The sequence below is a fragment of the Oncorhynchus tshawytscha genome, linkage group LG22 (assembly GCF_018296145.1).
Source record: "Oncorhynchus tshawytscha isolate Ot180627B linkage group LG22, Otsh_v2.0, whole genome shotgun sequence".
Lineage (NCBI taxonomy): Eukaryota > Metazoa > Chordata > Actinopteri > Salmoniformes > Salmonidae > Oncorhynchus > Oncorhynchus tshawytscha.
The window spans coordinates 9,190,796-9,214,292 of NC_056450.1; the positions used below are offsets into that span (position 1 = coordinate 9,190,796).

The 23,497-nt window shown below is 46.2% G+C and overlaps 1 protein-coding gene across 2 annotated transcripts in view; it reads left to right on the top strand.

Annotated features, from left to right (window-relative positions):
- The window catches only part of LOC112221510 (receptor tyrosine-protein kinase erbB-3-like), a 33,067-nt gene extending 10,261 nt beyond the window's left edge, over positions 1-22,806 (top strand). The window contains exons 4-28 of one of the 2 annotated variants that reach the window (XM_042303672.1): positions 707-841; positions 1,280-1,342; positions 4,139-4,257; positions 4,745-4,886; positions 5,331-5,444; positions 5,738-5,855; positions 5,967-6,040; positions 6,181-6,271; positions 6,818-6,826; positions 7,107-7,309; positions 7,624-7,756; positions 8,369-8,462; positions 11,447-11,604; positions 11,707-11,760; positions 12,202-12,343; positions 12,545-12,763; positions 13,041-13,226; positions 13,473-13,631; positions 14,978-15,059; positions 15,171-15,317; positions 15,668-15,765; positions 19,548-19,721; positions 19,864-19,941; positions 20,376-20,679; positions 20,811-22,806. In XM_042303672.1, the coding sequence (XP_042159606.1) occupies positions 707-841; positions 1,280-1,342; positions 4,139-4,257; positions 4,745-4,886; positions 5,331-5,444; positions 5,738-5,855; positions 5,967-6,040; positions 6,181-6,271; positions 6,818-6,826; positions 7,107-7,309; positions 7,624-7,756; positions 8,369-8,462; positions 11,447-11,604; positions 11,707-11,760; positions 12,202-12,343; positions 12,545-12,763; positions 13,041-13,226; positions 13,473-13,631; positions 14,978-15,059; positions 15,171-15,317; positions 15,668-15,765; positions 19,548-19,721; positions 19,864-19,941; positions 20,376-20,679; positions 20,811-22,045 (4,331 nt within the window). In that variant the 3' untranslated portion in view covers positions 22,046-22,806. The remainder of the gene's footprint in view (positions 1-706; positions 842-1,279; positions 1,343-4,138; positions 4,258-4,744; positions 4,887-5,330; positions 5,445-5,737; positions 5,856-5,966; positions 6,041-6,180; positions 6,272-6,817; positions 6,827-7,106; positions 7,310-7,623; positions 7,757-8,368; positions 8,463-11,446; positions 11,605-11,706; positions 11,761-12,201; positions 12,344-12,544; positions 12,764-13,040; positions 13,227-13,472; positions 13,632-14,977; positions 15,060-15,170; positions 15,318-15,667; positions 15,766-19,547; positions 19,722-19,863; positions 19,942-20,375; positions 20,680-20,810) is intronic. The other variant, XM_042303673.1, reaches the window with a different exon arrangement.
- Positions 22,807-23,497: the final 691 nt, after the last annotated feature.

Below are 23,497 nucleotides of genomic sequence, written 5' to 3' on the forward strand. Positions count from 1 at the left end.
AAAGAGGGTGGACGGAGGAGAAATGATAGAGAGAACAGAAGAGAAGAGGATAGAGTCCATACAAGGAGGACAAACACTGTAATATGTGTAATGTGTTTGCTCTTACCAATGTGGATAGTGGAATACTTGAGAAGACACTATGTGGTGTATCGAGTGTGTGGGAGGCAGTAGCTAGGAATCTCTTGGGGTTACTGTAGTACACCACACCCTTAGTGTGCAGACAGGTGTGTAGTGTAGCATGGCGAGGGTGGGTGGGTGGGGGGGTGTGGGGGGTGAAGGAGGATTGATGGTGGAGACCTGATTAATGATTATGTGTGCATCCCAAATGGAAACCTAATTACCTTTTATAAAGCATAGGTTCTGTTCAAAAGTAGTGCAATCATTCACCATTTGGGATGCTACCCATATTGTGAAAGCAGAGTTTCCAGTATTACCGACGACACAGGGTTTCACCTTCAGTTGTATCTGTGTGCTTGTGTACATGTGTCTAACATCTTACACAAACCCTCCAGCTTCCCAGAAAAGAGCAGGTTCTTCCTACATGCTCCAGCAAGTCTGGGTTATTGTTTAATGTAAGGAGAGTCAAATTGGAACTGTCTCCCTGTAGAATTCCTGCCAACTGATTTCTCTCTCTCCCTCTCCCTCACCCTCTCCCCCTCTCTCTCTCACTTTCTCTCCCACTCTCTCTTACTCGCTCTCTCTACAGAGATTCTGGAGGGAGGCGTCCAGATCGTCCACAACAGGTTCCTGAGATATGGTCCCTCGGTGAACTGGGATGATATTGTGAGGGACAGGGATAGGGCCAATGCTCCCATTGACATCCAGCTGAACGGCGAGAGAGGTCAGTGTCTGTCCATTAGAATAGGACAAGTAGTTAGAGCTATGACCCAAGTCATAGACTGTTCTCTCTGGTACCACAAGGTAAGCGGTACCGGAACGCCAAGTCTAGGACCAAAAGGCTCCTTCACAGCTTCTACCCCCAAGCCATAAGACTGCTGAACAACTAATCAAATGGCCACCCAGACTATTTATATGGACCCCCCCCCAGTAAGGTCTACTATACCTGTTGTATTCGGTGCATGCGACAAATAACATTTGATTTGATTTCGATTTGATTAGAGCCTGATCTGATGTATTTGGAAAATAAAAAAAGAGATCAGGATTCCGGTTGAGATTCCGAACTCTGGCTAGAGCATGAACTTTGACCTCTTTGACCGCTATTCCTGGGTGAGCCATTGGCTGCTATATCTGACTGGTAATGATGTTCCATTATCTGTAGGGCCTTGTCACCCCTCCTGTGGGGAGAACTGCTGGGGGCCTGATGAAGTGCACTGCCAGATCTGTAAGTTGATCTCTGCCTGCTCTGCCTCTGAATGGTCTCTGGATGGTCTCTGGATGGTCTCTGAATGGTCTGTGAATGGTCTCTGGATGGTCTGTGGATGGTCTCTGGATGGTCTGTGGATGGTCGCTGAATGGTCTGTGAATGGTCTTTGGATGGTCTCTGGATGGACTGTGGATGGTCTCTGGATAGTCTCTGAATGGTCTGTGGATGGTCTCTGAATGGTCTGTGGATTGTCTCTGGATGGTCTGTGGATGGTCTTTGAATGGTCTCTGGATGGTCTCTTAATGGTCTCTAAATGGTCTGTGAATGGTCTCTGAATGGTCTGTGAATGGTCTCTGAATGGTCTCTGGATAGTCTGTGGATGGTCTCTGAATGGTCTGTGGATTGTCTCTGGATGGTCTGTGAATGGTCTCTGAATGGTCTCTAAATGGTCTGTGAATGGTCTCTGAATGGTCTGTGGATGGTCTCTGAATGGTCTCTGGATGGTCTTTGAATGGTCTGTGAATGGTCTCTAGATGGTCTCTAGATGGTCTGTGAGGGTCTCTGGATGGTCTGTGGATGGTCTCTGAATGGACTTTGAATGGTCTCTGAATGGTCTGTGGATGGTCTCTGGATGGTCTCTGGATGGTCTCTGAATGGTCTTTGAATGGTCTGTGAATGGTCTCTAGATGGTCTGTGGAATGGTCTGTGGATGGTCTCTGAATGGACTTTGAATGGTCTCTGAATGGTCTGTGAATGGTCTCTGGATGGTCTGTGGATGGTCTCTGAATGGTCTGTGGATGGTCTCTGAATGGTCTGTGGATTGTCTCTGGAGGGTCTGAGGATGGTCTTTGAATGGTCTCTGGATAGTCTCTGGATGGTCCGTGAATGGTCTCTGGATATTCTCTGGATGGTCTCTGGATGGTTTGTGGATTGTCTCTGAATGGTCTGTGGATTGTCTCTGGATGGTCTGTTAATGGTCTCTGGATGGTCTGAATGGTCTCTGGATGGTCTGTGAATTGTCTCTGACTGGTCTCTGGATGGTCTCTGAATGGTCCCTTTAATGGTCTCTGGATGGTCTTTGAATGGTCTGTGAATGGTCTCTGGATGGTCTCTGAATGGTCTCTAAATGGTCTGTGAATGGTCTCTGGATGGTCTCTGGATGGTCTGTGGATGGTCTCTGAATGGTCTCTGGATGGTCTCTGAATGGTCTGTGAATGGTCTCTGGATGGTCTGTGGATGGTCTCTGGATGGTCTGTGGATGGTCGCTGAATGGTCTGTGAATGGTCTTTGGATGGTCTCTGGATGGACTGTGGATGGTCTCTGGATAGTCTCTGAATGGTCTGTGGATGGTCTCTGAATGGTCTGTGGATTGTCTCTGGATGGTCTGGATGGTCTTTGAATGGTCTCTGGATGGTCTCTTAATGGTCTCTAAATGGTCTGTGAATGGTCTCTGAATGGTCTGTGAATGGTCTCTGAATGGTCTCTGGATAGTCTGTGGATGGTCTCTGAATGGTCTGTGGATTGTCTCTGGATGGTCTGTGAATGGTCTCTGAATGGTCTCTAAATGGTCTGTGAATGGTCTCTGAATGGTCTGTGGATGGTCTCTGAATGGTCTCTGGATGGTCTTTGAATGGTCTGTGAATGGTCTCTAGATGGTCTCTAGATGGTCTGTGGAGGGTCTCTGGATGGTCTGTGGATGGTCTCTGAATGGACTTTGAATGGTCTCTGAATGGTCTGTGGATGGTCTCTGGATGGTCTCTGGATGGTCTCTGAATGGTCTTTGAATGGTCTGTGAATGGTCTCTAGATGGTCTGTGGAGGGTCTGTGGATGGTCTGTGGATGGTCTCTGAATGGACTTTGAATGGTCTCTGAATGGTCTGTGAATGGTCTCTGGATGGTCTGTGGATGGTCTCTGAATGGTCTGTGGATGGTCTCTGAATGGTCTGTGGATTGTCTCTGGAGGGTCTGAGGATGGTCTTTGAATGGTCTCTGGATAGTCTCTGGATGGTCCGTGAATGGTCTCTGGATATTCTCTGGATGGTCTCTGGATGGTTTGTGGATTGTCTCTGAATGGTCTGTGGATTGTCTCTGGATGGTCTGTTAATGGTCTCTGGATGGTCTCTGAATGGTCTCTGGATGGTCTGTGAATTGTCTCTGACTGGTCTCTGGATGGTCTCTGAATGGTCCCTTTAATGGTCTCTGGATGGTCTTTGAATGGTCTGTGAATGGTCTCTGGATGGTCTCTGAATGGTCTCTAAATGGTCTGTGAATGGTCTCTGGATGGTCTCTGGATGGTCTGTGGATGGTCTCTGAATGGTCTCTGGATGGTCTCTGAATGGTCTTTGAATGGTCTGTGAATGGTCTCTAGATGGTCTGTGGAGGGTCTCTGGATGGTCTGTGGATGGTCTATGGATGGTCTCTGAATGGACTTTGAATGGTCTCTGGATGGTCTGTGGATGGTCTCTGAATGGTCTGTGGATGGTCTCTGAATGGTCTGTGGATTGTCTCTGGATGGTCTGTGGATGGTCTTTCAATGGTCTCTGGATGGTCTCTGAATGGTCTCTGAATGGTCTGTGAATGGTCTCCGGATGGTCTCTGAATGGTCCCTTTAATGGTCTCTGGATGGTCTTTGAATGGTCTGTGAATGGTCTGTGAATGGTTTCTGGATGGTTTCTGGGTGGTCTCTTGGTGGTCATTCTCAATCTCTCTCTCTCTATCTTCTCCTTTATCTATCCCTCTCTCTATTTCCAGCTTGCTCACTCACATGCTGTTGGCCATATTGTCCCCTCACTAACCCTCCTCTGTCCCCCTCAGTGACGAAGACAGTGTGCGCCCCTCAGTGTAACGGTCGTTGTTTCGGGACCAGCCCCAGGGACTGCTGTCACATAGAGTGTGCAGGCGGCTGTAGTGGACCTCAGGATATGGACTGTTTTGTGAGTGATGAGTACTGCCTCTGTCTCTCTGTCTCTCTCTCTCTCTCTCACTGTCTCTCTCTCTCTCACTCCCTCTCTCTCTGTCTCTCTCACTCTGTCTCTCTCTCTCACTCTCTCTCTGTCTCTGTCTGTCTCTCTGTCTCTCTCTCTCTGTCTCTGTCTGTCTCTCTCTCTGTCTCTCTCTCTCACTCTCTCTCTCTGTCTCTCTCTCTCACTCTCTCTCTCTGTCTCTCCCTCTCTCACTATCTCTCTCTCTCTCTGTCTCTCTCTCTTTTTCTCTCTCTCTCTCTGTCTCTCTCAATTCAATTCTCTCTCTCGATCTAAACAGCTTTAAATGATGGAGTAGGCCTTTTAAGCCTAATAAGATTGATACAGTAAAGCAGTTTGTGATTCATTCCTGTATATGTGTTTGTGTGTGTGCGCACGCACGCATGTGTATGCGCGTGTGTGTTTGTGTGTGCGTGTGTGTCTACCTCCCTACTCCCAGGCGTGCGGCCACTTCAACGACTCCAGGTCCTGTGTGCCCCAGTGTCCCCAGACTCTGATCTACAACAAGCAGACGTTTCAGATGGAGACGAACCCCAACGCCAAGTATCAGTACGGATCCATCTGCGTCTCCCACTGCCCCAGTGAGTACCCTCCCTGTGTGTGTGTATTCCATTGGTATTATAACATTCTTCCTTTTGAGTTCCGTATGTCTTACCTCCCTCCCTCCTTCCCCCCTCTCTCTCTCTCTCTCTCCCCCCCCTCCTTCCCCCCCTCTCTCCTCTCTCTCTCCCCCCTCCTCCCCCTCTCTCCCCTCTCCTTCCCCCCCCTCCTTCTCTCTCCCCCTCCTTCCCCCTCTCTCTCTCTCTCTCTCCCCCTCCTTCCCCCTCTCTCCTCTCTCTCTCTCTCCCCCTCCTTCCCCCCTCTCCTCTCTCTCTCTCCCCCCCTCCTTCCCCCCTCTCTCTCTCTCTCTCTCTCTCCCCCTCCTTCCCCCTCTCTCCTCTCTCCCTCTTCCCCCTCCTTCCCCCTCTCTCCTCTCTCTCCCCCTCCTTCCACACTCTCTCCTCTCTCTCCCCCCTCCCTCGCAGCCCACTTCGTGGTGGACGGCAGCTCCTGTGTGAGTGGCTGTCCTCCAGACAAGAAGGAGGTGGAGAGGACTGGTCAGAGGCAGTGTGAGCTCTGTGGAGGACTGTGCCCTAAAGGTAGATCCAGCAGTCAATTACACACACCAGGACTCCATTCACTTTCAATGGCTGTTGATTTACTGCTGGTACATTATGCTGGTAGTTTATGCAAGGATTGCATGTGGTTATTTCTATAATTTTGCTCTGGTATGCGCATATTGGTACAACACAGTGTGCTCAATGATACATGTACGCACTGCAGGTCTTTGGGGTTATGGTATTGAAGCATGGGTTTGTTATGAAGATCCATGATGACAGTTTTCCCATGACTAAAGAGGAGAATATCTCTCTCTCCCTGTTCCATAATCTAGCCTGTGAGGGCACAGGTCCTGAGCACAGACAAACGGTAGACTCCAGTAACATCGACAGCTTCATCAACTGCACCAAGATACAGGGCAGCCTGCACTTCCTGGTCACCGGGATTCTTGGGTAAGTGAGTTTATTAAACACGGAGCATTTGGGGTTCCACTGATTGTTTCGTTGGTCCTTATCATTGGTACATGTGTGTACTGTGGAGTAGAGCTGCTCTGTGTTTTCCAGTGATGACTATAAGAATATCCCACCTCTGGACCCTAAGAAGCTGGAGGTCTTCCGTTCTGTCCAGGAGATAACAGGTAAGTGTGTGTGTGTGTGTGTGTGTGTGTGTGTGTGTGTGTGTGTGTGTGTGTGTGTGTGTGTGCGTTATCTAGGTGCATATATTTGCATGCATGTAAACTAAGGTTGCTTAACCATTGTATGTGTGTCTGCTGTCCAGATATCCTAGCCATCCAGTCGTGGCCTAAAGAACTGTCAGATCTGTCAGTGTTCTCCAATCTTACCACCATACAGGGAAGATCTCTTCACAAGTAAGGCTGTGTGTGTGTGTGTGTTTTCTTGCTTGCGTGCGTGTGTGTATGTGTGTTGCGCGCGTGCTTATGTGTGCGTGTGCACGTGTGACTGTATGTGTGTGTGTGTCAGAGGAGGCTGGGGGGAGAAGCTATAGGAGGACGGGCTCACAGTAATGGCTGGAATTGAATATATGGAATTGAAAACGCATGTTTGACTCCGTTCCATAAATTCCATTCCGGCCATTACAGTGAGCCCGTCCTCCTACATCTCCTCCCGCCAGCCTCCCCTGGCGCGTGTGGATGTGAGAAAGTCCTTATTTCTGTGTAACTCAAACCTCGCGACGTGTTGTCATATAACACGATCCTGTCATTCGATCCGGATGTGTCACTTAATGCTCTCCTCTGTTTGCTTTAATAATAATAAGAAGCTGCTTTTTTTTTTGTTGTGTGCGAACAGCCCGCGCCAAGCCCCCTGTCGTGCATGTCACAGGTGTATGTAATCCCTCCATCTCTCTCTTTGTGTCTCACCCTCCTGTCCCCTCTGCTCCCGATGTCCCTCTCCAGCGCTAAGAGGTATGGCTGGTGCTGTCTACCTTATTTCCTTAACCAAAGCATAGGCTTAAAGGTCGACTAACTAGTTTGTGACTGTGATGTTGTGATATCGTCATTAAGCTAGCTAATGCCAACGTCTGTTTCTACGAATGAGGTTGTATTTCATTGGATTGAATTGTTGTTTCCTGTTGAGGTTTAGGGTGCACTTCCACGTTGGTAATTTGGATGATATTAGAGATTGGTTTCAGTTCCCTTCTCCCCCCCGCCAATCGCAAACATGTATTTCCTCCCCTCGACCCAGGCGCTTCTCTCTGATGGTCATGCATGTTCCATCCATCACCGCTCTGGGTCTGCGTTCCCTGAGAGAGATCAGTGACGGCAACGTGTACCTCAGTAATAACGCCAACCTGTGCTACCACCACACAGTCAACTGGACACGCCTGTTCACCGGGCATGCCACACGCCTCAATGACATCAAGGACAACAGGCCTCTCAGAGAGTGTGGTGAGGCTGGGCTTCAAAATGACATGAGAGAGGCATCTCAGCTACTGGCTGTTTTAATCATGCAGGGCCGTATTCTGACCTGAGATCTGCACGCTGAATTCCACTTTTTTGTTGACGTCAATTATGATTGAAGTGAAAGTCAGAGTTTGCACGTACTATGAATAAGGCCTGCAGTTGATATACAACATGAGAAGCTGCTGTTTAGAAGTCAATTTAACCATAATCGGATTAAAATATTTTTACAGACCGTCCTGTGTTAACAGTTTTGTGACGTTCATGTATTGTTGTATGTTGTTGATGTATGTTGTTTACAGTTGAGGAGGGCCACGTGTGTGACCCGCTGTGTTCAGACTCAGGCTGCTGGGGCCCGGGGCCCGAACAGTGTCTCTCCTGCAGGAACCACAGCCGAGACTCTACCTGTGTGGCACACTGCAACTTCTACACAGGGTATGTGTGACTGAGAGTGAGAGACAAAGAGAGAGAGAGAGAGAGAGACAGAGAGCCAGAGAGAGAGAGCGACAGAGAGAGACAGAGAGAGATATATAGAGACAGAAAGATGGAGAGAGAGAGAGAGAGACAGAGAGAGAGACAGATAGCCAGATATATATATATCTGAAAGAGAGAGACAGAGAGAGAGAGAGAGAGAGGCAGAAAGATGGAGAGAGAGAGAAAGAGAGAGACAGAAAGATGGAGAGAGAGAGAGACAGAAAGATGGAAAGAGAGAGACAGAGAGAGAGAGAGACAGAGAGACAGAGAGACAGAGAGAGAGAAACAGAAAGAAAGAGAGACAGAGAGAGAGAAAGAGAGAGACAGAAAGAGAGAGACAGAAAGAGAGAGACAGAAAGAGAGAGACAGAAAGAGAGAGACAGAAAGAGAGAGACAGAAAGAGAGAGACAGAAAGAGAGAGACAGAAAGAGAGAGACAGAGAGACAGAGAGACAGAGAGAGACAGTTACAGTTAGAGTGGGTAGTGGGCTGGCTCTGGCTTTGGTGTGTGCGTGTATTTTTGAGTCTGCTGTGTGTTTAACCATTGCTCTGTTGTGTCTTTCTTATCCACCAGTCAGCCTAGAGAGTTTGCGGGGCCTAAGGGGGAGTGTGTCACCTGTCATCCAGAGTGTCAGCCGCAGGAAGGGAGGGACAGCTGTACTGGACCGGTACACTCTCTCTCTTTCTCTCTCTCTTTCTCAATCTCTTTCTCACTCTCTCTCAATCTCTCTCTCTCAATCTTTCTCTCTCAATCTCTTTCTCTCTCAATCTCTCTCTTTCTCTCTCAATCTCTCCCTTTCTCTCTCAATCTCTCCCTTTCTCTCTCAATCTCTCTCTCTTTCTCTCTCTCTCTCTCTCTCTCTCTCTCTCTCTCTCAACCTGTCAATCTCTTTCTCTCTCTCTCAAAATGTTTCTCTCTTCCTCTCTCAATCTCTCTCTCTTTCTCTCTCAATCTCTCTCTCTTCCTCTCTCAACCTCTGTCTCTGTCTGTCTTTCTCTCTCAATCTCTGTCTCTCTCTCTCTGTCTCTCTCTCTGTCTCTCTCTGTCTCTCTCTCTCTCTCTCAATCTCTCTCTGTCTCTCTTTCTCTCTCAATCTCTCTCTGTCTCTCTCTCTCTCAATCTCTCTCTGTCTCTCTGTCTCTCTGTCTCTCTGTCTCTCTGTCTCTCTGTCTCTCTCTGTCTCTCTGTCTCTCTGTCTCTCTGTCTCTCTGTCTCTCTGTCTCTCTCTCTCTCTGTCTCTCTCTCTCTCTGTCTCTGTCTCTCTCTCTCTCTGTCTCTCTCTCTCTCTGTCTCTATCTCTCTCAATCTCTCTCTGTCTCTCTCTGTCTCTGTCTCTTTCTCTCTCAATATCTCTGTCTCTCTCTCTCTCTGTCTCTCTCTCTCTCTGTCTCTCTGTCTCTCTCTCTGTCTCTCTGTCTCTCTCTCTCTCTCTCTGTCTCTCTCTCTCTCTCTGTCTCTCTCTGTCTCTCTGTCTCTATCTCTCTCTGTCTCTATCTCTCTCAATCTCTCTCTGTCTCTCTCTCAATCTCCCTCAATCTCTCTGTCTCTCTCAATCTCTCTGTCTCTCTCTCTGTCTCTCTCTCTGTCTCTCTCTCTGTCTCTCTCTCTGTCTCTCTCTCTCTCTGTCTCTCTGTCTCTCTCTCTCTCTAATTCATATTGTTCTATTGGCATGAAAAACATTGTGTAAATATTGCCAAAGCATCAATGTATACAATACACAGAGAGACCAGTTTATTAGATACTATTATTAGGTCGGACACCCCTTTGCCTCGGGGCATAGATTCTACAAGGCGTGGTGTTCAAACGTTGCTTAATTGGTATCAAGAGACCTAACGTGTGCCAGGTTAACATTCCCCACACCATGGCAGCACCGCCACCAGCCTGTACCGTTGACACCAGGCAGGATAGGGCCATGGACTCATGCTGCTTACTCCAAATCCTGACTCTGACATCAGCATGATGCAACAGGAAGCGGGATTCGTCGGTCCAGGCAATGATTTTCCTACTCCTCAGTTGTCCAGTGTTGGTGATCACGTGCCCATTGGAGATTCTTCTTGTTTTTAGCTGATAGGAGTGGAACCCGGTGTGGTCGTCTGCTGCAATAGCCCATCCGTGACAAGGACCGACAAGTTGTGCTTTCCGAGATGCCGTTCTGCACACCACTGTCGCACTGCACCGTTATTTGGATGTCCTTTGACCTCTCTCGTCAACGAGCTGTTTTCACCCACAGGACTGCCGCTGACTGGATGTTTTTTGTTTGTCGCACCATTCTCTGTAAACCCTAGAAACTATCGTAAGTCGGCGGTTTCTGAGAAACTGCGAACCGGCACGCCTGGCACCGACGTTCATACCACGCTCAAAGTCGCTTAGGTCGCTCAGTTGTCCATGCTAACGTTCAATCGAACAGTAACTGAATGCCTCGATGCCTGTCTGCCTGCTTTATTTAGCCAGCCCTGGCCACGTGACTCACTGTCTGTAGGAGCGAACCATTTTCGTGAATGCGGGGTGTACCTAATTAACATTGTGATGAAAAATTCATAAAATAGTACCTAATAATCTATTAAAATAATAATAATAATATTTGTTGAAATAAACAACAATAGAATGACAACAGTGGATAGTAATAGAAACATAGGATAAATAATGGGAACAATAATCGGCTAAACATCTCTCTCTCTCATCCTCTCCATCTCTCTCTCCATCTCCCTAGCAACTAACCCTCAGTTCTACCTTCACCCATACAGTTTATAAGTGAAAGGATGGAAATGATTACGGCCGCTTTCAAATACTTTGACGCCGTTCTTGGCTTTTCGTTCTCTCATTCCTCAGATGATTTGGTGTCTGACTCACTTTGTTAGGGTGGTAGTGAACTCAGTCATGTCCTCCCACTCTCACTCTCACAGTGGTCTGTTGTGTTTTCTGTGATCTTCCTGTTGCTTAGGACGTACTGTTACGTGATAGGCATTTGTTTGCTTTTGGCTTATCAGTATTTCGCCCTAATCGTATGTGACATTGTATTTTAACTCTAAGCGGTGATGATTCATTTGGTAGCTAACCCACTCACACACCTTTTCCACATCGCATGCCCTGTGCATGGCGTCATGTACCACAATACAATGGGAACAACGCCAGGCCAAACAGGGTGGACTAGTTCTTCCTCCTTCCATTTATTTATTTGAAATCAACTCTGTGGTACACTGCCCATTAGATATCAGAAAACACATCAGCTTCTATTTTTTGATTGGACTGAGTGTCTAAGAATGAGTCATACTAATTTGCAGAAAGATTTGCAGAACATACACATTTGCAGAACATACACATTTGCAGAAAGAGTGCCGAAAATGTTTCACTGTTCATCAATATAGTAGCTTGCATGCCCTCTCTAATGCACATTGATAACGGATTTCCCTCCCTCCCTCCCTCCCTCCCTCCCTCCCTCCCTCCCTCCCTCCCTCCCTCCCTCCCTCCCTCCCTCCCTCCCTCCCTCCCTCCCTCTCTATCCTCCCTCCCTCCCTCCCTCCCTCTCTATCCTCCCTCCCTCCCTCCCCTCTCTATCCTCCCTCCCTCCCTCCTTCCCTCCCTCCCTCTCTATCCTCCCTCTCTATCCTCCTTTCTCCATCTCTTGTTTTTTTCTCTCTCCCCCTTTCTCAGGGAGCTGATGAGTGTGTGATGTGTGTCAGTCTGAGAGATGGTCCTCACTGTGTGCCCTTCTGCCCCAGTGGGGTAAACGGAGAGAACGGGCAGTTCATCTTCAAATACCCCAACAAGGACAGCTACTGTGAGCCCTGCCATGTCAACTGCACACAGGGGTGCGTGTGTGTATGTGAGTGTGTGTGTGGGTGTGTGTGTGCATGTGTGTGTGTGTGCCTGCGTGTGTGTGCTGCAGAGTAAAGCTGTGCCTCTTGTTGCAGGTGTTCGGGTCCAGGATTGAGTGACTGCATAGACAACACTAGACACTCCACTAGGTGAGTGTCTCCCCCTGCTGGAGGTTATGTGAAAACACACACCCCCACTCAAACAAATCAAATCGAATTGTATTGGTCACATGCGCCGAATACAACAGGTGTAGACTTTACAGTGAAATGCTTACTTACAAGCCCATTCCCAACAGCGCAGAGTTAAAAAGTAAGACAAATATTTGCTAAATAACACAATTAAAAACAATAATGAGGCTATATACAAGGAGTACCAGTACAGAGTCAATGTTCAGGGGTATGAGAGGGTTAAGGCAATTGAGGTAATACTTTATGTACATCTGGTAGGGGTAAAAGTGACTAGGCAATCAGGATATATAATAATGTGTGTGTGTGTCAGTGTAGTATTTGTGAGTAGAGTCTAGTGAGTGTACATAGAGCCAGTGCAAAAAAATGACGATGAAGAAATAAATGCCCATTTTTCTCCTGTAGCCCTCAGATCACAGGTATAGCGTTGGGAGTGCCGGCTGCCCTCATAGTCTGCCTGGCATTGTTTGTATTGGGCATGCTGTACCACCGTGGCCTGGCCATCCACAGGAAGAGAGCCATGAGGAGGTACCTGGAAAGTGGAGAGGTGAACTTCTTAGGGAACTACAGCAACTTAAATGACAGTAATTTCTGCAGAGCTGAGGGAAATATTGGATGTACAGTATCAGGAAGTCTAATATAGACCCATTGTATCCAATGCACTTGTGCATTCGTGTAATGTGAACTAGTGTGTTTGTGTGCTAATGTACTTGTGTCTCTGTGTATGTGTATGTGTGTGTGTTGCCAGAGTTTTGAGCCGCTGGGGCCAGGAGAGAAGGGAGCCAAGGTTCATGCCCGGATCCTGAGGGCCCCAGAGCTGAAAAAGGTCAAAGTCCTGGGCTCTGGAGTGTTTGGCACCGTACACAAAGGCCTGTGGATCCCTGAGGGAGACTCCGTGAAGATTCCTGTAGCCATTAAGACCATCCAGGACCGCACAGGCAGACAGACTTTCACTGAGATCACCGATGTAAGAACCACACGCTCTTAACACACTGACACTGAGTAACTCTACTAACCTCTAGACGGGATACACTAGAATCCCTTGTCAAATCAAATCAAACCTTATTGTCACCATATATGTTTGTGTAACGGAGGTGGGTTTTTATTGAAGAGTCACCTTGCCTGAGACCTAAATACTTCGTTAGCTCCCCGTAGCAAATGCCTGGGCTTTAGCTCAGTGAGCTTACACAGTCCTGTGGCACTGTCTGATTCCCTCTCTCACTCTTGTGTATGCTCCCGTGCAGCACATGTTGTCCATGGGCAGTCTGGACCACCCCTACATCGTCAGGCTCTTAGGTGTCTGCCCAGGAGCCAGTCTCCAGCTGGTTACCCAGCTCAGCAGCCAGGGGTCCTTACTGGAGCACATCAGGCAACACAAAGACAGCCTGGACCCGCAGAGACTGCTCAACTGGTGTGTGCAGATAGCTAAGGTAAGGTCACAGGGTCACGATCAATAAACAGTAGAACCCTTTTTGGTTCCAGGTCCTGTTCACCTCAAAGAACCCTTTTAATGAACCCCTATAAAAACGTTCTACCTGGAACCAAAACGTTTTTTTTCTTATTATGGTACAGCAGAGGAAAAATACGTTATGTTTCTATTATTGAGTCTCTGGTCTTTATTTTTGACTGTTATTATCAGGTCTCTATGATGAAACCTGTGTGTGTCTTCTCTTCAGGGCATGTACTACCTAGAGGAGCACTGTATGGTGCACAGGAATCTGGCTGCGAGGAACGTGATGCTGAAAAGTGATTATTTCGTCCAGATTTCTGACTATGGCGTGGCTGACTTGCTCTATCCTGATGACAAGAAATATGTCTACAGTGACAGCAACAAGGTAATCAGGATTCAGGACTCACTGCTCCATTCTCCATAATGCATCTATCAATATATAATGTTTCACCAGTGGTTGTCCAATAGAACAGACAGAATGAGCTTCCTGTCACACCTGCTCCCGCTCTTCCCCGCCACGCTCCCCAGCATTGCGCACTCCTGCCGCAATCATTACGCACACCTGCTCCCGCTCTTCCCCACCACGCTCCCCAGCATTGCGCACTCCTGACGCAATCATTACGCACACCTGCTCCCGCTCTTCCCCGCCACGCTCCCCAGCATTGCGCACTCCTGACGCAATCATTACGCACACCTGCCTTCCCCCATCAGCAATTGTTGGATTCCCTGGACTCAATAACCTCTGTCATTACCTTCCCTATATCTGTCTCTGTTCCACTGCTTCTGCATGGATTGTCTTATGTCCTTGTATACCCGTGTGCTGACGCTGTTCCTGTCTTGTTTATTGCCTATTCCTGATTAAATGTTTGATGCCCGTACCTGCTTCTCATCGGCGTCAGTCGTTATACTTCCCTTTCTGTTTCTATAGCTAGGTTTCCATCCAATTGGATGTTCATGTGAATATTCTATAAAGGAAATATGTACATTTCCCATTAATGGTCTGTTTCCACCAAACAGACTTGTTGCGGGGGGGAAAGAAATCAGTGCGTGATGACATAATACACACTTAATGTACTTTTTCGCCTAGGTTTTCATATACCAAGTAAAAAATCTGCAGTACAATGTGTTTACTATCGGATTTTCAACTCTACCTGGTAGTTTTGTCACAAACTGTTGCGTTGAATAGAAAATGTGCCTATTCTGGTCTTGGTACGTTGGTTCTAGCCAACAGCTTGCAGATACAGTGCAGGTAGGGTGGTCTACCTGATGAGATTATTACGAATAAGAGCGAGAACATTTGTATTTGTGAAACGCCAACCAAGCATCGATCATCATTTCACCAGAATAAAACCCTCGATATTTATAAGAAAAGGAACATCAAGCTCACCGTGCACTTTCACCACCCTGAGAAGTTCATCATAACTTATTTGATCTGTAGCCTAATAAACTGCTTGGTTTCCCGAGTCGTAGTGGGAGGACCACACACCATACCATCGCATGACTCTAAGTTTACTTCGATATGATGGTTATTATATCAATATTTGCACATAAAGGCATTTCCTCCACCATTTCTCGTATCATACATTTTACCAACACAGAAAGATCCCACTATGTAGAACCAACAAATAATCTCTCTGTCTTTATAAAATTGTACTGAAACATCCTGTTTCCATCACAGCTGTCGTGATTTCTTTTTATATGGTATGGAAACATGGTTTATGTTACTTCCAGACTCCCATAAACATCAAATGGATGGCCCTGGAGAGTATCCTGTTCCGGAGATACACTCATCAGAGTGACGTCTGGAGTTACGGTAAGACAGCATGATCGGCATTTTATAACATGTTTGTGTATGTACAGTATGTCTGTCTGTCCGTCCACCTGTCCGTCTGTCGTCATTATGCATCACCTCTCCCGACTCCAGGAGTGACAGTCTGGGAGATGATGTCATTTGGGGCAGAGCCCTACGCCTCCATGCAGCCACAGGACGTGCCCAGTCTACTGGAGAAGGGAGAGCGTCTGTCCCAGCCCCACATCTGCACCATAGACGTGTACATGGTCATGGTTAAGTGTGAGTAACCGTACAAAGTAATGTACACACTATGCACATCCAACGACCGACAAAACTGCCATGGGATACGAGGAAAATTACCAGCACACTTTTGAAATTCTCCTATTTTTATTGGCAAGGTTTTGACCACAAACGATCCCCGTCAGAACATTAATAGTTGAAATGCTGTTATTAAAATGACATGTGTTCAACCTTCTTTTCAATTGGATGACTAACACAAAACATACCTCTCACTCGGTGCTCTTTGACACACGCAAATTGATCTCATACTCTTACAGTGTATGCATGGTGCCAGCCGCTGCACCCCAGCAACCTTGGACATTAGAAATCCTATTGTTTTCTATTACCAGGCTGGATGATTGACGAGAATATTCGACCAACCTTCAAAGAACTGGCCAATGACTTTATTCGCATGGCAAGAGACCCGCCTCGCTACCTTGTCATCAAGGTAAGGAAAAGATTACAGCGCTATATTACTTTCCCGTCTATACGCTATGGAAGTGATGTAGCATTTTCCAGGAAGTAGCCTTGTAGTTTTTAACTTTTGTAGGCTTTTTGAATGGTTTTTAAAATGGGCAAAAATGTAGCGCAGTGGTCTTCAGCGTAAATAAAAGGTATCTGGTAGAAGTAAAGTCATCCACAAACACTAATATAATTGAATTGTACATATACAGTGGGATCTGGTGTTGGATCATTTGATAAAGATGAACAAAGAAGACTGAATAGAATAAATTATACAAATACTAAGTTATATTGTATGCTCAGAAAAAAAATGGAAATTTACATCATTTTATACTAATATAATTGCTCAGAGAAAGAGATTTGGTTTCACGAGTAATAAAACAATATCTAAATGAGATGGGTGTCAATAATTTTGACCCCTCTGTTTTCAATCCTCTCGCACCCTGCCCTTGCTACGACACTGAGCCTTTTTCAGAAATGTTTTATGAGATTGGAGAACACATTGGGATGGATCTTAGACCATTCCTCCATACAGAATCTTTCCAGATCCTTGATATCCTTTGTCTGTACTTATGGACTTCCCTCTTCAATTCAAACCACAGGTTTTCAAAGGGGGTTCAAGTCCGGAAACTGAGATGGCCATTTCAAAATGTTGATCTTGTGGTCACTTCGTGTATTTAAAAAAAAATTATAATACAAAATTTTTTTTTTTACCCCCAATTTTGTGATGACGATCTTGTCTCATTGCTGCAGCAGGCGAAGGTCAAGTCATTCGTTCTCCAAAACATGAACCACCAAACCGCGCTTCTTAACACCCGATCGCTTAACCCGGAAGCCAGCTGCAACAATGTGTCGGAGGAAACACTGATCAAATGACAACCGAAGTCAGCCTGAAGGCACCCGGCCCGCTAAACAAGGAGTTGCTATAGCGTGATGAACCAAGTAGAGCCCCCCTGGCCAAACCCTCCCCTAACCCGGACGACGCTGGGCCAATTGTGCGCCGCCCCATGGGACGCCCGGTCACGGCCGGTAATGACACAGGATCAAACCCCGGGCTGTAGTGACGCTGCAAAACTCTGCGATGCAGTGCCTTAGACCGCTGTGCCACTCAGGAGGCCTTCTTTGTGGATTTTGATTAGTACTTGGGGTTATTGTCTTGCTGGAAGATCCACTTGTGGCCAAGTTTCAGCCTTCTGACAGCAGCAACAAGGTTTTTGGATAAAATGGCCTGGTACTGGATAAAGTTCATGATGGCGTTGACCTTAACCAGAGCCCAAGGACCAGTGGAAGCATGATATCCCCATAACATCAAAGATCTACCACCACATTTTACAGTAGGGATGAGGAACATTACATGACCAAAAGTATGTGGACACCTGCTTGTTGAACATATCATTCCAAAATGATGGGCATGAATATGGAGTTGGTCCCCCCACTGCTGCTATAACAGCGTCCAATCTTCTGTGAAGGCTTTCCTCTAGAAGTTGGAACATTGCTTCCATTCAGCCACAAGAGCATTGAGGTCGGACACTGATGTTGGGCGATGAGGCCTGGCTCGCATCTGGCGTTCCAATTCATCCCAAAGGTGTTCGAGGGGGTTGAGGTCAGGGCTCTGTGCAGGCCAGTCAAGTTCATCCACACCGATCTCGACAAACCATTTCTGTATGGACCTTCAGCATTGTCATGCTGGAACAAGGAAGAGCCATCCCCAAAATGTTGCCACAAAGTTTGAAGCACAGAATCATCTAGAATGTCATTGTATGCTGTAGCGTTAAGATTTCCCTTCACTGGAACTAAGGGGCCTAACCCGAACCATGAAAAACAGCCAGAGACTATTATTCCTCCTTCACCAAATTTTACAGTTGGCAGGTAGCGTTGGGGCAGGTGTGCCTAAATAGCCGAATCCACTCATTTGAAGGCGTGTCCACATACTTTTGTATATATATAGTGTGTTTTCTGCATATGCATTGTTCATTTCAACAATGCATCAAGGCCAAACCTATCATTGGTGTGCATGGCCAAAGATATATTTCATGATGTGTAATGACGTGTGCAGTTGTGTTCTAAATTTGTGATTTACTGCATTATTATAGGGTAAGTAGTAGTGCTGAGCGATTAGTGCTTTTTGATGTTGGTTTGGTTTCAGTTCGATTATTAAAAAAATCTTGAATGTTTATTATTATTTTTTACATTAAATGCACTATGCATTATGTGGGTTGAATGCTGTAACAATGCAGAATAAAACAATTAAGAAAAGTCCCATGATGGTAGTGACTTCCCATTACTTCTTATCAATTATTAACCATAATTTCTTCATATTACTTTACTTTAATAAAATATTTAAGTTGTAGTGTATATTACATTTGTTTTAAGTCATCATATCATCTCTATGGGGTTGCTGCCTGTGAAACTCGGAAGATCCGCAAGTGGTTCTTTCAGCAAGACAATAACCCATAGCAGACATCAAAATCGACTAAGAAATGGTTAATTGACCACAAAATCAACATTTTGCAATGGCCATCTCAGTCTTTGGACTTGAACCCTGTTGAAAACCTGTGGTCCATAAGCACAGATGAAAGATATCAAGGATCTGGAGTATTTAGACTTGAACCCCATTGAAAACCCGTGGTCCATAAGCACAGATGAAGGATATCAAGGATCTGGAAATATTCTGTATGGGGGAATGGTCTGAGATCCCTCCCGATATGTTCTCCAATCTCATAAAACATAATAGAAAAAGGCTCAGAATCTTTATCCTCACAAAGGGAGGATCCCATGAAAACATGGGATCCAATAATTATTATGATTGATTTATTTTTACTTGTTAAACAAAATGTCTTTCTCTGAGCAATTTTATTAGGATAAAATAAAATTGTTGAAAAAAAATTGGAGCCTAAATAAAGGAAACACCAACATAAAGTGTCTTTAATAGGGTGTTTGGGCACCACGAGTCAGATCAGCTTTCATGCACCGTGGCATAGAGTCTACAAGTGTCTGAAACTCTATTGGAGGGATGCGACACCATTCTTCTACAAGAAATTCCACCATTTGGTGTTTTTTTATGGTGGTGGAAAAATGCTGTCTCAGGAATTGCTGCCACTCCATAATCTCCCATAAGTGTTCAATGGTTTACATCGTTTTCATGCTCATCAAACCCTTCAATGACTCCCTCGTGCCCTGTGGATGGGGTATTGTCATCCTATGGGGGGGGCATAGCCATGGTAGCCAAAATAATGGCCTTCCCAGAATGTTTATACAAGACCCAAAGCACAATGGGGTGTTAATTGCTTAATTAACTCAGGAACCACACCTGTGTGGAAGCACCTACTTTCAATATACTTAATATCTGCCATTTACTCAGGTGTTTTCATCATTTTGGCAGTTACCTTTAGCTCAGTATTTGTATTATTTCTTTTAGCAAGAGATCCAATAATTCCGGTCTCAACTTTATCTTAAATGACCACATTTTTGATTAGGGGACTGACCCCGGAAGTATGACGTAATGCCACGTCACTTTCATAGCGTATTCCAAGTCTCTGAGTGGCCATTGACAGAAGTCATTGGGCTTGTTTGACATTGCAGCCGACACTGCAGGCGGCTGCCGACTGACTGATCTACAAAGAACCTTTCATCATAAATAACTATTCATTATTATTTTTAGATCAGTCAGTCAGTTACAATTTACCCATGATATATATTTTTTCCACAATTTACGGTTTTGATCCTCTTTCGAACGCGGCCCTTTTATTAATGACACTTTGCCTATAGGACAGAGGAGAGGCGGGGCCAGAAGAATCCCACCAACGGGGATCAGCGCTTGCCAATTTGGAAGCGGGCCTGGAGGACCAGGATGAAGAGGGATTGGAGGATGGTTTGGCCACTCCTCCTCTCACCTTGTCCCCATCCAGGACTCTCTCTCGTTTGAGGATGAGCTCATACAGGGTAAATCTTACTTACAGCATTCTGCACACATAACTCGAATTTTGGCACTAATCACTCATTGACATCTATTGAGTTACGCACGCAAATTTCTAGTCATAAAATGAGTGGGAACTTTAACCACTCTCTCTCTCTGACCTCTCAGAGTTCCAGTGCGACCTCTCAGGCTGGACCAGTAGGGTACCTACCCATGACCCCCGGCCCTGGAGATAACCCCTGTCAGGTGAGACACCACAACTCATCATACATCACAGCTAAGGAGATCTTATTAGCACCGTCATTTCCTACCTTCGAATAGCCAGACACCACTGGCCCTAACACATCACATCTTCAGTACAAGAGGTCTTGGCCTTATAATACGGCCAGACATATTTAGTTGAGAGCAATGAGTAGCATGACTCCCATTTGCCAAATGGCTTTGTTTAAATCAGTATTATGGCTGAACATTGCCAAAAGGCAATAACTGCTCTAGGAAGTTCAGACACATTAAAAATATTATTTTGTGTTCATCTCTATCCCACTGCCAGACCCATTTGGTGGTGATATTTATGAAGATAATAAGGTTGATGATGTTGCTGCTACTCCTCTTGTTGTTGATGATGATGATTTTGTGTAATGTTTTCCTCAAACTCTTTCCATTGTGTGAACTTCTTACAGCTGTTCTCCCAGCGGTCTCGTCTGAACTCAGCTCGGACGCTGTCGGAAGGGTCAGAGGGCAGTGGCCTGGACAATGAGCTGGCAGAGGGAGTGTCACTGAGTGGCAGCCTGCGCAGGCAGCAGCTCAGGGCTGGCAGGGACAGTAGTGGCAGTAGTACCCACCACACCTCCACCACCATGGTGCATAGGAGCCAATCTGCAGTCTCAAAGTCACCCTCCTACAGGCCTGAGGAGGAGGAGGAGGAGGAGGAGGAGGACCACTATGGATATGTACTGCCTGGAGTATCGAGCACTCCTGAGAGAGGTGAGAGGGAGAGGTGACACCTGGATGTGATGGCTACACAGTGAATGGATGTGATATTTTTTTTACATCTGTTTTGATGGAGAGATTCTAAGTTCTATTCTCTAATATCTGTTTTCTCCTTTCCATGGTAGATTCTCTCCTGTCTTTCCCAGCTTCCAGAACTTCTCTCACAGGTAGAGCATCTCTTAGGGGCTCTAGGAGCTTCAATAATCCACTGTCACCATTGGCAACCATCTCAGACCCCACCGAGGACTATGAGTTGATGACCAAACAGCCGCCCCCTCTGCCCCGCTCCCCCAGAGTCACCTCTGTACAGATAGAAGGGCCTTCAACTGTCCTATGGAGGAAAACCTCTCCTCTGCCCTCCCCTACCTACAATACAGCACCCTCACCACTAGAGGGGGACTCACTGATGCAAGGGGACTCTCCAAGCACTGCAGCTGCTCTGAGGGGAAGCCAGAGGCCAGCAGAGGTCACTGACAGTTCTGTGGCTGTAGTTGTATCAGTAGAGGGAGAGGAGCTGCAGCCTCTGTCTGAGAGGCCTGACAGTGGAGCTGCTTTGTTTGGCAACCGAGGGGCCTCTCAGGGTCAGGGGAGGCCAGAGCAGGGGGCAGTAGTGGAGTATGAATACATGGACATCTGCAGCACCGTGAAGACCACAGACACAAAGAGACCCATCTGGGAGAGGCGTGAGAGCCGAGCAGCAGACTTGAGGACAGTGACAGAAGAACGAGAGAGAGAAGGAGGAAAGAGTCAAGACCTAGAGGAGGAAGAAAGGAAGGATGAGGAAGCTGGAGAGGAGGATGATGTTTACCAGTATACTAATAAACAACCCAGACTCCTCCGAGAGAGCAGCCGAGAGGTGGGTCCCAGCCCCAAGCCCAGCCTCCGCTCCAAACCCAGCCTCAGCCCCAAGCCCAGCCTCAGCCCCAAGCCCAGCCTCCTCCCCAAGCCCACTCTTAGCCCCAAGCCCAGCCTCAGCCCCAAGCCCAGCCTCAGCCCAAAACCCAGCTTCAGCCCAAAACCCAGCCCTAACCCAATGCCAGATGGCTCCACAGCTATGGTAGAGAGCCAGGTGGAGGAGTATGAAGAGATGGATGCCTTTGGAGGGGACTCCAGGGGCTCCCAGCGAGTGGACCACCAGGAGGCAGAGTACCAGAACCTCCCAGTGCTAGGGAAGGGGAGGGCCACCACAGTTGAGGTGGAGGGGGGTACGAGCACCAGGTGTGCCGGACTGGGGGTGGAGGGGTACATCAAAGCGTGCTCCGGTGTGGGAGTGGTAGAGCCGAGCAGCAACACGTCGTTTGACAACCCTGACTACTGGCACAGCAGACTGTTCCTCAAGGCAGATGCTGTGCGCACATAATTATGTGGACTGAGAAAACAACAACCATGATGATGTAAGCACCGACAAATATATTTGATATAATCATGTATCAGGCTCTGGTGCAGCTCAACCGGTAACGTTCTTTTAGCGCTACATTACTGGTTGAAGTTTTTGTTGTTGTAATGTAGTGTATGTATTCTCAGTTAGTTTACATCTTCCACCCAAACCTCACGAACCAAAGAAACATAGGCAAAATGTGTCCTGCGTACCGTTGATGTTATCTATCTGTTTATAGCGACGTCGCCGTCTGGGAAATGTAACCAAGTAGGCAGCTCAACATCAAACGGCTAGCCTAAACTGTCAATAAGTCAAAGGCAAATAGTACAGGGAGAAATATATAGACACAGCATACAAAATGTACATAGACAGACATAGCATGTATACATAAAGCAGAAATAGGCAGCCAATGTACACACACTAATGCTGGATCACATTCCCGTGTTTGCACTTCAACTTGTTCCACTTCCTGGTGAAGCCAATGTTTACCTACGTGGAACCTCGAGGTTCCATGGGTGAGGTCTGCCATGTAATGTACATTTGTAGCTTATAGTTTGCTATGTGAAATGAAGTATTCTTGATGAACATTTATGAATGAATTTCAGTCATGTATTGGCTATGTTATTGCAAGTGATTGGAGACCAGCACTGTTTTGTCAAAGAAAATGTATACGTTTTCATGTAATATAATGTGAATTGCTGTCATGAAAAATTAATACTGATACATATAATTGTTTTACAACGGTTTTGAGTTTTGCATTTGATTGTGTGTGTGTGTGTGTGTGTGTGTGTGTGTATATATGTGTGTGTCTGTACTTGAACAGAGCTATGCTCAATCATGAGGCATCAAAGCCAAAGGAACTGAATAATAAAAAGAAATGCTATAGATGGAAGGAAAGTAGTGTGGAAAATCTAACAAAAAACAATTAGGTAACAACAAATTAAACCGCTTCTAGACAATTTCCTGGACAAAATGTTTCACTGTAATAGTGACGGTGTAAACTTAGCAGTAGAAAACCTAAACAGAATATTTGAGCTCTTAACTTCCCTATCAAATCTAAACATTTCAAGCAGACAACCTAAGAAATTGAATTACAATGACAAATAGTTTGATGAAGAATGCAAAAACCTAAGAAAGAAATTGAAAAACCTGTCCCCCCCCAAAAAACATAGACCAGGAAAACCTGAGTCTACACCTTCACTATGATGAATCACTAAAACAATACAGAAATGCACGACGGAAAAAGAAGGAACAGCACGTCAGAAATCAGCTTAATGTATTGAAGAATCCATAGAATCTAACCACGTCTGGGAAAATTGGAAAACAAACAACAACACGAAGAGTTATCTATCCAAAATGGAGATGTATGGAAAAACCACTTCTCCAATATTTTTGGCTCTATAACAAAGAACAAACAGCAAAAACATATACATG